This window comes from Neopelma chrysocephalum, unplaced genomic scaffold (assembly GCF_003984885.1).
Source record: "Neopelma chrysocephalum unplaced genomic scaffold, ASM398488v2 Primary Assembly neopelma1_132, whole genome shotgun sequence".
NCBI classification, from domain to species: domain Eukaryota; kingdom Metazoa; phylum Chordata; class Aves; order Passeriformes; family Pipridae; genus Neopelma; species Neopelma chrysocephalum.
In genome coordinates, this window is record NW_020897794.1 from 509576 (window position 1) to 524751 (window position 15176).

The following is a 15176-nucleotide window of genomic DNA, read 5'->3' on the forward strand; positions in this document are numbered from 1 at the left end:
GGTTTGGGGTCAGAACTGGAGCCTGTGCTGGTTTGGGGTCAGAACTGAAGCCGGTTCTGCCCTGTGCCTGTGCCCACCCCCTGCAGCCTCCCTGCTCCCCTCCCTGAGTGCTGCTGGAACCAAACCTGCCCTTCTGCCACCGCTGCAAATCAAACCCTCCCTCTGAAGGAGAATCAGCACCTCATGAGTTTTTTTTCCAATTATTAACACATGCCTTGTTTCTCTAGTCTAAATTTAGAACTGAGCTGAACCATCTTTCCTTGTTGTGTCTTTCCTGGTTTGAAACTTCTTGCCTTCGAACTTGTATTACTCAGATTGCTTTTTATTTTTGAACCTCTACCTGTGGGACATATTTTCTTATCCCAGTATTCTGTAGCTTCTCCATTTTTTTCAGTCTCCTTGTTGAGTCTGAGACAGTAGAACTCATCATAATTGAGATAATGAGGTCACACCATGAGCAGAGGTGTTTGGCTCTTGCTGAACAATAATTCCTATTTCCACTTCATTTCCTTTGGGCTGATTTAACTTGGAAGCAAACTGGGTTTTCCCAATTACTGCTGAGGAGAATCTCCCACCTGTGTCACTGGAAGGCTCAGACTCGTGTCCCTTGTGAAACACAAACTGTGCTGCTGAAGCAGGTGGGGAGTGTTTGAGGTGTGCAAAAGTTGGCTCTGAAGCCAGAGTGTTGGTTTTCTTCTTGATTATTTAAGTGATGGAGATTTGTAAGGACTAGCCTAATAATTGGCAGTATGTTTTCCAAGAATAGTTGAAAAATTACATTTTTTGTGCCTCAGACAATCTCCAGTAGAACCAGGGCTTGGCTGGAGGTTTGGAGATGGTTTTGACATTTAAAAGCATCAAATATCCCTAAATTTCCAGCAACAGAATCATTCAGTGCACTGTCGACTCAGGAAACTTCTTCCTTCTTTGTCAAGTGGGGAAGGAAGGTGGTGGCTTCAGCCAACCTTTTTTTCCCAAATCCTGCTGTTTGTGAAGTGCAGAGTCCTTCCCCAGCCTGGCAGGATCCTCCACGTTACGTTATTGGGCATTACAAAACATGCTGGGGAGCTCCTTGGATTTCCTCTGTAATTCTTGCTGAAACATACATATTTTTCACTCCTCTTTTCCAAGCTGGAGCAACAGGAGCATATTTTTCAAATTGCGTGTTCAGCTCCTCCTCTGGAGGGTCCTTGTGCAACTGGTTGGAATTAACCTCCAGCTGCTTTAAAAAATAAGCTTTAAAATGATTTTTTGTTATGTTTAGAAGAAGTTGTTTTGTCCTGTTTTTTTTTTCTTCAGCTTAATCTACTCTGGGAGAGAAATCCAACGAGAACTTTTATCTATTATATCATAATTCTATTACAACAAGTTAATGTTATTTTGTTTAATTGGGGCCACTGTGATGTGCAGCTTTTGCATGTTTAGGTGAGTGTGTTACAAGTTCAATATTCAGCCTCAGATCCTGAAAGAGGGTCAGGGTGGATTTCCCACAGCTGGATTGGGCACGTGTGTAAATAATCTACCTGTATATTAAATTTATACCTGTTTGCAGTGCCAGAATTGATGTGGCAGTGTGAGCTGGTGGAGTCCCATTGCAGCCTTTTAGTCATTTTTCCATAGTCAGAGAAAAATAAATCCCTGGTAAGCTCCAAATAGGTGAAATTGGTGTCTAGAAAACATTTCTCTCTTCAGAAAAGAACAGTTGTTCAGCAGTCCAGGCTCTGCTGTTTGTGTCAGGACATGTTTTTCTTGAATCACTATTTTGTTTTGTATTTTGGGTTATGTAGCAAGGCTGTGGTCAGGAATTCTGTCTCTCTGGAGCTTTGACAAGAGACCCATTCCTTCAGTCCTCAATGAACAAATGAGTGTTACTGAATCTCCTGGAATTACTTCACAGTTTGACGTATAACTCACTATTTCCATGTCAAATCCTGTCTGAAAATATTGCTGTAACAGCTCCAACAGTTCCAGGAGGCTCCAAGCTGGGTTAGTTCCTCGAGGGAAGGGGTGAGTGCTGGTGTGAAGGTCCCAGGGAGATTTTTATCTCTCCTTAGAGCAGTGAAAAATGGCACCTTGGACCTCGGGGGCCCTGAGCCAGACTTTAGGTGTGCCCCAAATAATCGATGTGTCAAAGCTGAGGGGAGTTTTGGGCCCTTCCCCTTCCCCCCCACCCCACCAGGGCTTTTATTCCTTGGCAGTTCAGGACTCACATGTAACAGTGGGCACAGTCCCAGATGTGTTTATGTAACCTCATAAATATTAATTTTAACAAGTCTTACTACAGTTAGTTTTTGGTGAGCCAGGAGTCTCTGGGGTTTTTAGTTACCACTGCTCAGAGATAGGAGGGAATGATACTGTGCTTGGGAATTGTGCAACGTGGGATGGGGCTTTGATTCCCTTAAATCCAGGTAAAACACCTCGGGGGTGTGCCTTGGCTCCCTCCAGAAATGTTGAAATATTGACAGGATGTCCCCCTACAGTTTGGGCATTGAAAACCAGGCAGTTTAACTCCCTTTTTTTTAAATTTTATTGCAGAAAATATGTTTTAGGTTTTATAGAGCACTTGCCCTGAGACAGCTGTGCTGAAAAAATGAGACCATTTAACCATGACTGTAGCTTTTAAACACACCACCCTGGCTGTTCCCTCAGAGAGAATCCAGCTCTGATCCCTTTGAAGTGCAGGGACACATCCCTGCTTTATCTGAGCACTAACTTTGCATGCAAACTCGCTCTGGTTTTTTTAAAAGACTTCCTTTTTATTTATTATCCCCCAGAAAAAACCAGATAACTAAAAAGAAAACATTCATTTCTGGCAATTGACGTTATTAGGTCAAAGTATTTTTGGAGGTTTTTTGTAGGTGCTGTTGTTAAAATAACAAACTTGCTGTGCTGTGAAGTCACTGTCATCTGCTTTTGTAAGAAGAGTTGACTAAAACTAAATTTCTGGCTGGAGATGTTCTCCCTTGCTGTGTTTGGAATACTAATCCATCAGTGTTGGTGGAGAAAAAGGTGAACTGGGCACAAAATGCTTTTCACTGGAAGGATTTTAAGGCCTTATTAGGACTGAGAGGAATATCAAGGTTGATATTGGTACCTGTGGCAGTGGCAGGTGTGCAGTGGTGCTTCCTTAGGTCCCAGCTGTGGATCAGGGGCTTTGGGATAATGGGAATTAATCACTCACAGTGGGTTTTTAGGACACTTCTCTGCCCAGTCACTGTTGTGTTGTTGTACCTGTGTAAATCCATGGTATTTACATCCTGATGTTCCACAGCTTCCCCCTGCACTGCATGGACAGGTCTCTCTTGGTTTGTTGTGAAGAACTCACAACAAATGTGCTGATCTGCAGGCAAAAATCACTTTGGGTGTGAAACAGGCCCTTGCTCTCAATAAATGCAGGAACAGCTGCGCTCCAGTTTTCCCATTTTCTCAGGGAGCAATTCCCTGTGTGAGCTCAGGTGTTAATGGGGCCAGGGCTCGTGCCTGTCTGCTCTGGGGATTGCTGAGTCACCCCTTGCACAACTTGTGGGTTGGGGTTTATTTGTATATTAGATATTTGCATTGCTGTGCTCTAGATTATGTGTCAAAGCTGTTAATTGTGTTTTTTGCTGACTTTAGGGGTTTCTTGGTTTTCTCTTGGGTTTGTAGCTTATGTGTGGCAGTGTTTTGGTGATGCAGGAGGACACAGCCACTTGAAAATACATTTATAGATAAAAAAAAACCCTTGAAAGCCCCTCTGGAGCTCTCCTAGCTGCTGTGCTCAGCCTTTAAACACTGCACTTATGTCCTGTGGTGATACCCTGTGGTGATTCTGGAATTGTCACTTTTTTAGCCTGCTGGATTTCAATGCTCTGAAGTCTCCATTTCCTCATGAGTCCTCTTTACCATTAAGCTAAATTTCCCAGAAAAACTCAACCTTAAATTTTAAGATTAACTTCCCTGGTTTTTTTTCAGCTTTACCAACAGGGCCGTCTGTGCCAGCTGGGTAGTGAATTTTGTGAACTAGAAGTTTTTGCAAAGGTGCTACGAGCTTTAGATAAAAGGTGAGTGTCTTAACAAACCAATAATTCCCATTTCAGCCCTTAACCTCTGGATCTTGGAAGAGGAGGGAGGGGAAAAAAGGTGCAAACAAGAAAAACAAATGATGCAAACCCCCCCAGTTTCTCGTGGCTGCCCAGCCAGGCAGTCACAGCACCCACGTCCTGCTGGCTTAGCAAATCCTGAGGGAAGGGTTCTCCTGCTGACAGGATTGCCCCAGTTTCAAGAGCTTTCCTGTCATTAAATATTGCATTTGTGCTGTTACACTCAGAACTGTTTCAGATCAGATTCCTGGTAACCAGAATGAGCTCTGAGTTTCCAGACTCTGCATGTGTGTGATGTTAATGGAGCCATCACTGCTCGTCTGGCTGACTGCTGGGGGAGGGTGGATTTGAGGCTTCCTCCCTCCTGAGTTTGGGCTGAAAAGGTTGTTTCCCAGTTTTTTTAATGTTGCCTGGGCAGGCTGTGCTTTCCTTCCACCTTGTGGAGAACTCTGTGTCCCCTCCCTTGGTGTCAGACCATCCAACACTGTGATCCATCAGCCTGGAGACTCCCAGGGATTTGTCCTCATCTGCTTTGGGTTTGAGGGAGGCTTGGGCTTGATTTCTCTCCTGTGAATTCATGGCACCCCAGAGCCAGCTGACTGCAGTGCTCTAAAATCTTCATGTGCTTTCTTTTGTTCCAGACATCTGCTCCATCACTGTTTCCAGGCTTTGATGGACCATGGGGTCAAAGTGGCTTCTGTCCTGGCCTATTCCTTCAGCAGAAGGTGCTCCTACATTGCAGAGTCAGATGCTGCTGTCAAAGAAAAAGCAATCCAGATTGGGTTTGTTTTAGGTAACTGCTGCTTTCTCTGTGCAAGCTTCACTTAATCTAACATTTAATTATTTTCATGTTAATGTCTGTGACGTCTTTTTAAAGAACTTGTGTGTTTTGGAATGGGATTTTGAGAAAACTCCCTGGTGTCTTAAGAAAAATACACTGGATTTGAATATCTGAGAGTGTATAGGCTTTTCTATTTTAAATGATTTAGACTTAAAATCTCTTTGCAGATGTGATGCTTAATGTAAGGAATTCAAATGTTTTTATTACTGGTAAGTTCTTCTTGACAGAGAACTGTAGGAAAAGTAGGTCATACCAACAAGTCATGCTCAATGAAGGAGAATTCTTTAATTGAAGGAGAATCCTTCTACTCTCAGATTTCATCCTTTTCAGTTCAGGGCTGGAGGATTTGACCTTGACAGGATTTCTGTCTGTAGATGCAGGTCTATGAAATAAGGAATCGTCTCACAAGACTCGAGCAAAGCCTTTATCCCTTCGAAAGGGTTCCCATTTGTGTCCCTGCTGTTTTCCCAGGGGGATTCCTGTCGGATGCAGGCTGGTACAGTGATGCTGAGAAGGTGTTTCTGTCCTGCCTTCAGCTGTGCACCCTCCACGATGAGATCCTGCACTGGTTCCGTGCTGTGGAATGCTGTGTGAGGTGAGCTCCCCCTTCATTCCCGGGGGGAATCCACTCCAGATGCTCCTTTGCTGTTCTGCTGCACCAAAACACTCTCCTGACCAGAGCTGAGGGTCAAGAGGTGCTTGTTCTACACTAATCCCTGTGAGCTGGCAGCACAGAGCAGTGGATAAATCCCCCCTGTTTTCCTGCCCTTCCCAATATCTCCTGGGAAGTGTGGCTGGGCAGTGAGAGGGGCCAGCACCCTGTTTGCTCCAGGCTTGTTGCACGTGAGGGAATGCTCAGTGTTGGACTTTGCTGAAGTTCTGTTTGCTGCAAGAAGAATTTGCCAAATCCAAACTCAAATGATAATAGATCCAGAAATAAAAGCAAAACTTACCTTTCCTGGTTCAGATCAGTGAGTTCTCTTGCTTCATAGCAACTCTCCATCTCTCTTCATTCCACCTCTCCAGCTCTTGTGGGCACCTTGAGCCACAGCTGGAAACACTTGGGAAAGAATTTTTTTGCTGTTAGGAGGCATTTGGATTTTGAACCTGCCTTGTTTCTCAGGGGCCTGTGGAGATTGATATTGCATTGCTAGAGATCATATTTCAGTTTTTGGTAGCTCTTCCACCTCTGTATCCAGGTGAGATGATCTGCAGCCAGTGGCCAGGTGGGGTTTGTTGGGAACACCAGGGCTCACATGAGTTACCTGGGGGCTGCTGAGCAGAGCTAGGACAGGATTGAACTCTTTTTTAGCTGCTGTAAAACAGAACAAAGCATGTGCTGTGTCGAATATAGAGCAAAACTTTGTTTGGGGAAGCTGCTCCAAAAAAAGCCCTGCATCTTGTTTATGGCTGGGCAAACACGAAGAGGAAAGAGGCTTTGCCAGGAGCTGCTGATGTGCTGTGCCAGCCCCAGGGCCATGGCAACGCTGCTCTGCCTGGTTCTGCTGGCTGCCAGGCCAGGGATAAACTGATGCCAGGAGACTGGGCACACGTACCCACCTTCCAGAACTGATGGATACAGAACCACAGTTAGTACTTGGTGCTTTGCCTTCTAATTAGTCTAAAAAAAGTTCCCTGGTGGTATCAGGCCATTTGGCAAGCTGGGGAAGTTGCTTTAAATAAACTGTTGCCTTCTCTGAATAGAAAAAAAAAAAAAAGAAAAGAAGGTAAAGAAAGGGAAAAATGGAACTCTCTGTTGGACAGCAGTGGTGGAAAGGAGATTTTCATTTTGGGCTGGGGAAAAGCATCCTGTGTTAGAATTGACTGGGTTTGGTAGAGACAGCCATTGTTCCCTAAGGAACATCATCCCTCTGGGCAGCAGTGGGAATGGGAAGATGTTCTGGCATCTCCCAGACATGCTGCAACCTTTATTTGGGATTGTGTCACACTGAAAGGATTCAAAGCACTTGGAGAAGGGCTCAGTGTGTGAAATCCAAACACCTTTCTGTGGGACAGAGCAGAGATTTCACTCAGCCTCCTGACTTCAGAGAGAAACTTTGTGTGGCTCCCACCTGATCCCTGCTCCAGGAAATCTTGTTCTTACCACTGGCTTTGCACTGGGGGGAGTTTTAGGGAAGCAAAACTCAAATCCAGCTTTTTAAAGTGTGACCCTTTAAAAAAAGTGGCAGCTCTTGCTCTAAATGCTAATAAGTCTGATCTCTGGGAGTTGAATTAATACACTGCATTGTTAATAGAGTGGAGTTTAAAAACATGGCAAGTTTTGTGCTATTTAAACACGACTTGGTGTTTCCTTCTCCCAGCAGTAGTAAATTATATGGAGAAGGTGGGAAGACTGGAGGTTTTGATGAGCTTGTGTGCTGCTCTCCTGCATGTGTGGTGCTCCTCTTGGTTTGCTTTCCCTCGTTATTGTGTGTTAAACAACAAGGTACAAATAAATAACATGAGTATGTGGTTCCCCCACTTCATTGTTTCACGTTTTGCTGATTCTTGGGTTGTTTTTTTTTTTCTGGTGGTTTCAGACTTCCTAAGCTGGTGTGTAACACTGGGTTGGCTCCCAGAGACTGGTTTGATTGGGGGAGGTTAGTCCCCAAAAGCTGTTGTTGCAGACATCAAAGGAGGTTCAGAGCCATTTGCATAAACGTCCCGAGGCCTTTTCTCTTCCTCTTGGCTTTATCTTCTAGAATTCCTTTGGATTAATAAAGGATTTTTTTGTTACTCAGAGCTGGATCACATAAACTCTGCTTATCCTGGAGGATTGGCTTTTAGGTTTAGCTCGGTTTTTTGGGAGATTTCTTTGTTTTAAGACACTATCACTGAAGCATCCAGACACTGGATAGGATCTTTCCCAGGAGCTTATCTAAATTGCAGCACTATCCCACTGGCTTATTCCATTACATGGGATTTGGGCTCCGAGGTTTTGATGTTGCAGAGCAGCTCCCAGCTGAGTGGTGCAGGCAGGATGGCTTTGCCTCTTTAGGGAAGCTGTTTGCTTCATTTTTCTCCAGTTTCTTTATAATTCCTGTCTCTTGTAGCTGGAATGTTCCTGTGCCCAAGCACACAATGCAGTTGTTTAGTTCTCAGACCATATTTAAGGAAAAATGTGGGTGTTGCTTTCTGCTGCCTGTTCCTGAGCCTGGTTTCTGTTTGCCCCTGGAAGGCTGGTGTTTGTGGAGCTGCTTGCAGGGTTTTTGAAGGTCTGTTCTTTGATGTTCTCTCTGTGCAGCAAATGCACATCTGTCATGTTCTTGTCTCCACTCCCTGCTTGGGAAAAGGGGAACTTTATTTCCTTTCTTGTTAGTGTTTGAGTTTGATGATGCATTAGATAGGAAACTGAGTTTTTTAGGGTGAACTGAGCTGTGTTTCTGGGCTACAGGAACTTAAATCTCTGCTTGGAGTAAGTGGAAACAGAAAACACTCTTAGAGAAGAAAAAAATTTGAGCAAAACCTTCACTGTTCATTCCTTCCCCCTTAACAATTTATGGGGAGTTTTATCCTAAAGTGTCATAACAGGAATAAAATGCTTTTCCTGTACATTAACTCTGAGTTCCAGCCTGTTTGCAGTGCAGCACCACGTTGTGCTTCACATCTCCCTGGCTTCTGTCCTGATTCCCAAAGCCTTGCCCTCTGTTTTTCAGTCTCTGTTACTCACTGGCTAATTACACATTTCCAGGGGAGGTTCATTCCCCCGGATTTCATGTGTGCTCCATGGAGCAGGAACAGCTGCCCTGGCTGGGAATCCACCTCTGCCCCGTGGGCTTGGAATATGATAAGGCACCCATTCCAAATGTATCTCATTAAAGTAAATAAGCATCAGCCTACACTAATGAAAAAAATGCTTTGCTTTTATTTTAACTAAGTTGCCAGAAGCTGAAACTGTTACTTCTCTAGAGGAACAGGAGGAGGTTTCACTAGTGCTGTGTGTGACTGGGCTGCTTCCTGAGGCTCCTGTTAATCCTGGAGATGGAAAGGCAGTGGGATAGGAGAGGGCAGGGCAGGGAGAGGATGGTGAAGTTGTTGTGGACTGGGTCAACAAAATAGTCTCTTCTGGTGCTGCTGGATCTCATGTCAAATGACTGTGACTAAATCTTTGGTGAGGAAACCCCAAAATGCTCATTTGGAGCCCTGGGCTAGGCAGAGTTTGAGGGAAAAGTGCAGAGATGCAGGAAAACGAGCTCTCTGCGTACTCACTCAGTGGCTGTTTGAGGTTACCATCCTTTGGGAAGCAGGTGGAAGGGCTTTGGGAATGGCATTTCATCAGGATTGAGGAGAACAGATTTTATTGAAAAGAAAACACAAAGCCACCACACCAGGCTGGTTCAAGCACTGGATGTGCAAAACTGCATCAATATGTGAACTCATCTGACATCTCCAACAGTAACAATTCCTGCTGTGCCAGAGCCAAAGTGCAGCACCAGAACTGCTCTGGGAACAGAATTGTGCGTTCCTGATGCCAGCCAGGGCAGTTCTGAGGGTGCCACACCAAACTGGAGCAGCTGGGGGGGCTCAGCCTGGAGAAAAGGAGGCTCGGGGGAGACCTTATTGCTCTCTACAACTCCCTGAGAGGAGGGGGGAGCTGGGGGGGTCAGACCCTGCTCTCAGGTAATAGGACAAGAGGACCCAGCCTTGAGCTGTGCCTGGAGAGGTTTAGGTTGGACATTAGGAAGAAGTTCTGTCCAGAAAGAGTGATCAGACAATGGAATGGGTGGAGTCACTGTCCCTGGAGATGTTGAAGCAGAGCCTGGATGTGGCTCTGGGTGCCAAGGTGGGGTCGGGTCACAGGTTGGATCGATGATCCCGGAGGTGTTTTTCCCAGCTGGTTGATCCTGTGATCCTGTGTGTGAATGATTCCCAGCCTCCCTGAGCTCACCTCTGTGTCCCCCCAGGTTGCTGCACGTCCGGAACGGGAACTGTAAATACCACCTGGGGGAGGAGACGTTCAAGCTGGCGCAGTCCTACATGGACAAACTGGCCAAGCACGGCCAACAGGCCAACAAGGCCGCGCTCTACGGCGAACTCTGCGCCCTGCTCTTCGCCAAGAGCCACTACGACGAGGTGAGGGCTGGGGGTGCCCCTGCACCCTGCCAGGGGGAGCAGCATCACCCACATCCTGTCCCTGATGTCCCATCCCATCCCTGATCTCCCGGTGCCCGCGTGGCACTGCCAGAGAAACCCTGGATTTGTCAGTTTGTGTCGTTCTGAGTTAGTCCACGTGACTGACGCCGGTATGTGCGATACCTCGGTGGTGTGTGTTGGTCCTCTCTAAGTTAAGTGTTACAAAAGCTTATTTTAATGGGTAAAAATGTATAGCAGAGCACAGGTAACAAAGATTTACACCTGTTTTCTAAAAATTTTCTCTGAAGTGTGACCACTGTGTAAACTCTGGTTTTCCTTTGGCTCCCGAGTCCACCAACCGGGGTATTGTCCTGCACAGTGGGAATTGTGAGGATGACATAAAGATTATAAAATAATCTTTATAAAAACATCTTTATAAACGTTTATAATAAATATTTATACATTTATTAATATTATATATTATATATTTATTGATATTATATATTTGTTGATATTATATATATTGATATTATATATTATATGTATTTATTGATATTATATATTAGATATTTATTGATATTATATATTAGATATTTATTGATATTATATATTGATTAATATTATATATTGATTAATATTATATATTAGATATCTATTGATATTATATATTAGATATTTATTAATATATATTATATATTTATTAATATTATATATTATTATTAAATGTTTATAATAAAGGTTTTGTCTGAAAAAGCAATTGTAATAATACATGCCTAGGCTGATATAAAATACTTACACATTCAGTATTAACTTAAAATGGTTTTTAGGTCAAGTTCCGTTACACGTAAACAATTGGACAGAATATTTGAAATTTTGGAATGTAAATGAGCAGCTTTTCAGAGCCAGGTCATATTTTTCTTGCTGTGGTGAAGTTCCAGCTTCATTGTGTGGGTCCCTCTGTGTCCCCCAGGCCTACAAGTGGTGCATAGAGGCCATGAAGGAGATCACGGTGGGCCTGCCCGTGAAGGTGGTGGTGGATGTGCTACGACAAGCCTCAAAGGTGAATTTAAAAGCTTCCACGTTGCTTTTGTACCTGATCTGCAACCAAGAATGGATGGGGATAGTTTGTATCTCCAGAATTCTTGGAAGCAGCTCCATTTCAGGAGCCTTGGGCAGGGGTGTATTTCTGGGGTTTTTCCTTTCTCAAACTGAACTTCAGCTGCACAAATGACCATCATGACAACGTTAAGCTGTGAGCTGCCATAAAAAGGTGCTCTCTTCCCTCTTTGATCCTGACAGCACAAACCCTTCAGTCAGGCATTTCTGGCAGAATAAAATCAGTTTATTAATACTGTGATCCTGTCCTTAAATAACTACCAAGTCCTTTAATAATCAGAGTGATGTTGTGAAATAAAACCAGCAGTGTGGGGCTGAGGGGGGTGCCCAGCTCCTCACGTGCTCCCTTTGCCCCCCAGGCCTGTGTGGTGAAGAGGGAGTTCAAGAAGGCCGAGCAGCTCATCAAGCACGCTGTGTACCTGGCCAGGTGAGCAGCACCCCAAAGGAGACCCTTTTAGGATGAAGCTTAACTTGCCTTGATTTGTAATAATGGAAGTTGTGTTTCTCCAGGGAGCATTTTGGAGCCAAGCACCCCAAATACTCTGACACGCTACTAGACTATGGGTTTTACTTGCTCAACGTAGACAATATCTGCCAATCTGTTGCCATCTATCAGGTAGGCAGCAGGACTGTGTCTGGCTTGATGTTCTCAGTCTCTGAAATGTTGTAGTTAATTCATGGGGACAGATAATAGTTGATTTAATTACTGCAATGTTGTTCTTTAAAAAAACCCAAACACCGCCAACTATGGGATTTTTCTTTCTTTATTCTTTTCCTGACTCATGTGTCCTTTATATATTCAGTGTCTCAAGTATGTAGAGAATTCCAGAGGCAGTGGGGTTTTGTCCCTTTTTGCCAGGGTTTTTTTTCTGTATTAACTGTTGAATTTTTTCTGGCCCCTCTCGCAGACAGCACTCGATATCCGGCAGTCGGTGTTTGGAGGTAAAAACATCCACGTGGCCACAGCCCACGAAGACTTGGCTTATTCTTCATATGTTCACCAGTACAGCTCTGGCAAATTCGACAATGCACTGTGAGTGCAGCCCTTTGGGGCTCTGGCAGCACATTTATTGCTGTAAATGGAGAAAAACTTTCTTAAATGATCCAGCTTTCCAATTAGGATTTAGTGCATGTTGATTGCAGTGATGTTTGGGATGTTGTGTCAGCTGCTGACTCAGAGAGGTGCCTTGAATTTTTTGTTTCCACTTGATTTCAGATTCCATGCTGAACGTGCTATTGGCATTATAACTCACATTCTCCCAGAGGACCATCTTCTCTTGGCCTCTTCGAAGAGAGTGAAAGGTAGTTCCCTTCTCTTGAAATCCTTCCTTGGGATTTGTTTATCCCATTCTCTTACAGACAATGGAACTTGAGTTGTTGTTTTCTGTGGAGGTGACTCTGGGTGTTTGTAATCCTTGATATTCTCTGTCAACACACCTGTAAAACACAAAGACAACTCTTTACAACTTATCTGGAAGGTTTTGAGGGGTATAAAAACACAGAATATACAAATATAGGTTGTGAGCTTGATCCCTGGGGTCCCAGTTTGTGACAAGCTGGTGAGCTGTGTCCCGAGGTGTGTCCAGGGCTGGCTCTGTGCTGCCCTGGGGAGCCCTGGGTGTGCAGCACAGTGCCAGCCCCTCTCTCTGCCCCCAGCACTCATCCTGGAGGAGATTGCCATAGACTGTCACAACAAGGAGACAGAGCAGAGGCTGCTCCAGGAGGCTCATGACCTGCACCTCTCCTCACTCCAGTTGGCCAAAAAAGCCTTTGGGGAGTTCAACGTGCAAACAGCCAAACACTACGGCAACCTGGGCAGGCTGTACCAGTCCATGAGGAAGTTCAAGGTGAGACTGGGGGTGTGAAGGGCCTGACTTCACCTGCAAGGCATCCAGAATCTGTCACAGGGGAGGGTTTCCAGTGCCCACATTTCACAGCCTCAGTTGGTAGTTTTGTGCTTGGAAAACTTGTGCTTTATGATTCATCCCAAAAGCTTTGTGCAGAAACAGTCCATGGGGATGCTTGATGCCCTCAGGGGGTGACAGAGGGTTTGGTGATAGCATTTAATGATCCACTTCATTAAGAATTTGGAGAACTTGCTTTGGTTTTGGCTTTGTTACTTTTTGCCTTTTCTAAAATACTACAGGCTGTTCAGCAACACAGTTGTGTTTCTTTAAACCTTTTCCTCTCTTTGTGAGGTGGTGAGGGGTTGTCTGACTGACCTGTGTGATTTTGACCCTCCAGGAAGCAGAGGAAATGCACATCAAGGCAATTCAGATCAAGGAGCAGCTCCTGGGCCAGGAGGATTATGAAGTTGCCCTCTCCGTGGGCCATCTCGCCTCCCTCTACAACTATGACATGAACCAGTATGAAAATGCTGAAAAGCTTTATTTGAGATCCATAGCAATTGGTGAGTGACACAGGAAATTTAAGTGCCTGAAAGTTTTAGTGAAGAACTTAATGAGATACAAGATACTTTATTTCATATGGGTGTTCAATGTAAATATGGGGTTTTTCTTTAATGTTCTCCCGGGGACTGAATTCTGAACTCGTGTTGTTTTCAGTGTTCCTTCAGAATTCATTGAAAACAGACCCATTAAATACATTTTGGACTTATGGCCAGAACCTGAGTGCAGATTGTAGTCAAATTTTGAAAGAAATGGGCAATGATTGTGCCCATCAGAATAATTCCTCTCATTAAATACTTGTCTTGCCTGTTACCCTTTGCAGTGAATTTTAATCCCCAGTAAATGCATCCTTGGGTCATGCTGTAGCCCAGTCGTGCTTCATACAGTTATGTACAGTGTGTTACAGAAAAAAAATATGGTTTTAAGGTAGAAAACAACAACAACTTCACCGTTTAAATTGAATTTGGAGTGTGACTGGGGCACAAAGTGAGTCTCCTGTGTAGGGCTGTAGATTCTGCACATGTAAAGCTGTGGTGCAGGTGATGATGTGATTGTAGAGTCCCTGAGGAGCAGTTCCAGCACCCTCAGAGCAGGAGGTGGATGGAATTCAGACCATCATCCAGGAAGGTTGTTGATAACACTGTGTGTTGTTTTGTGCTCTTGATTTACCCTGACAAAAAAGTTCAACCTGTTGCTAAAAATGACCTGAGCAATTGCAACGTGTGGACGTTCCACCTCTGAATCCGGTTTTCTTTTGGATCCCTCTAGGAAAGAAGCTTTTTGGGGAAGGATACAGTGGACTTGAATATGATTACAGAGGTCTCATTAAACTGTACAATTCCATTGGCAATTACGAGAAGGTCTTTGAGTACCACAATATCTTGGCCAACTGGAACCGGTTGCGGGACCGGCAGTTCTCGGTCACGGATGCCCTGGAGGACGTGAGCACCAGCCCCCAGTCCACGGAGGAGGTGGTCCAGTCCTTCCTGATGTCTCAGAGCCTCGATGGACAGAGCAGCTAAGAACTTGGTCACTTAACCAGTTAAGGTTTTTTTCCCCCCTCTCCCCTGGGTTCCAGGGGGAAAAGTCATACTGTGAAATCTAAACCATGTAGTTCTCTGGGGGCTGGAATTTGCGTTGAAACACTGGTCCAGTCTACTGAAGAGTGCCCATACGGATGAATGTGTGTTCAATTCCTCTCAGCATGTGTATGGCATGTTTAGTTCGGCTCACATTTTTAACTTGGTATTCCCAAAAAAAAACAAAAAAAAAAAACAAACCCCCTTCTTTCTCTCTTCTTCCAAAAGAAGCTCCTTTGCAGAAAGTCTGCAAGAAAACATTAAATAAAACTGTTTGAGTTCAAAAGAGTTGCATTGTTGTTATGGATGGAAGGTGTCACCAAGAGCTTTCTGCTGACGTAGAGAGAGAGAGAGAGAGAAAGAGTAAAAGCTGTCCTCTAAGGAGCTGTAGGAGAAAGGTCTTTCTGCTGTATCTCTGTAGCAAAGTTGATGGGAAATAGCGAGCACAGGGAGGATGCCCTGGCCTGGGCTGCTGCCTTACCAAGAACCACTTGGGAGCAACACCGAACCGCGCTCGGAGTGGAGTCCCCACCGTGTGCTTTGTGCATCCCTGAACTGGACCAGTGCTCACCTGGGAGCG

At 44.7% G+C, this 15176-nt stretch overlaps 1 protein-coding gene across 1 annotated transcript in view; it reads left to right on the plus strand.

Moving 5' to 3' along the window:
• Positions 1–14882, plus strand: part of APPBP2 (amyloid beta precursor protein binding protein 2) — a 20401-nt gene extending 5519 nt beyond the window's left edge. Inside the window, exons 2-13 of the mRNA XM_027698689.1 lie at positions 3952–4040; positions 4721–4872; positions 5392–5515; positions 9825–9993; positions 10964–11053; positions 11469–11536; positions 11620–11725; positions 12018–12142; positions 12326–12411; positions 12766–12956; positions 13354–13519; positions 14286–14882. Coding sequence (XP_027554490.1) covers positions 3952–4040; positions 4721–4872; positions 5392–5515; positions 9825–9993; positions 10964–11053; positions 11469–11536; positions 11620–11725; positions 12018–12142; positions 12326–12411; positions 12766–12956; positions 13354–13519; positions 14286–14539 — 1620 coding nt within the window. The 3' untranslated portion in view covers positions 14540–14882. The remainder of the gene's footprint in view (positions 1–3951; positions 4041–4720; positions 4873–5391; positions 5516–9824; positions 9994–10963; positions 11054–11468; positions 11537–11619; positions 11726–12017; positions 12143–12325; positions 12412–12765; positions 12957–13353; positions 13520–14285) is intronic.
• Positions 14883–15176: the final 294 nt, after the last annotated feature.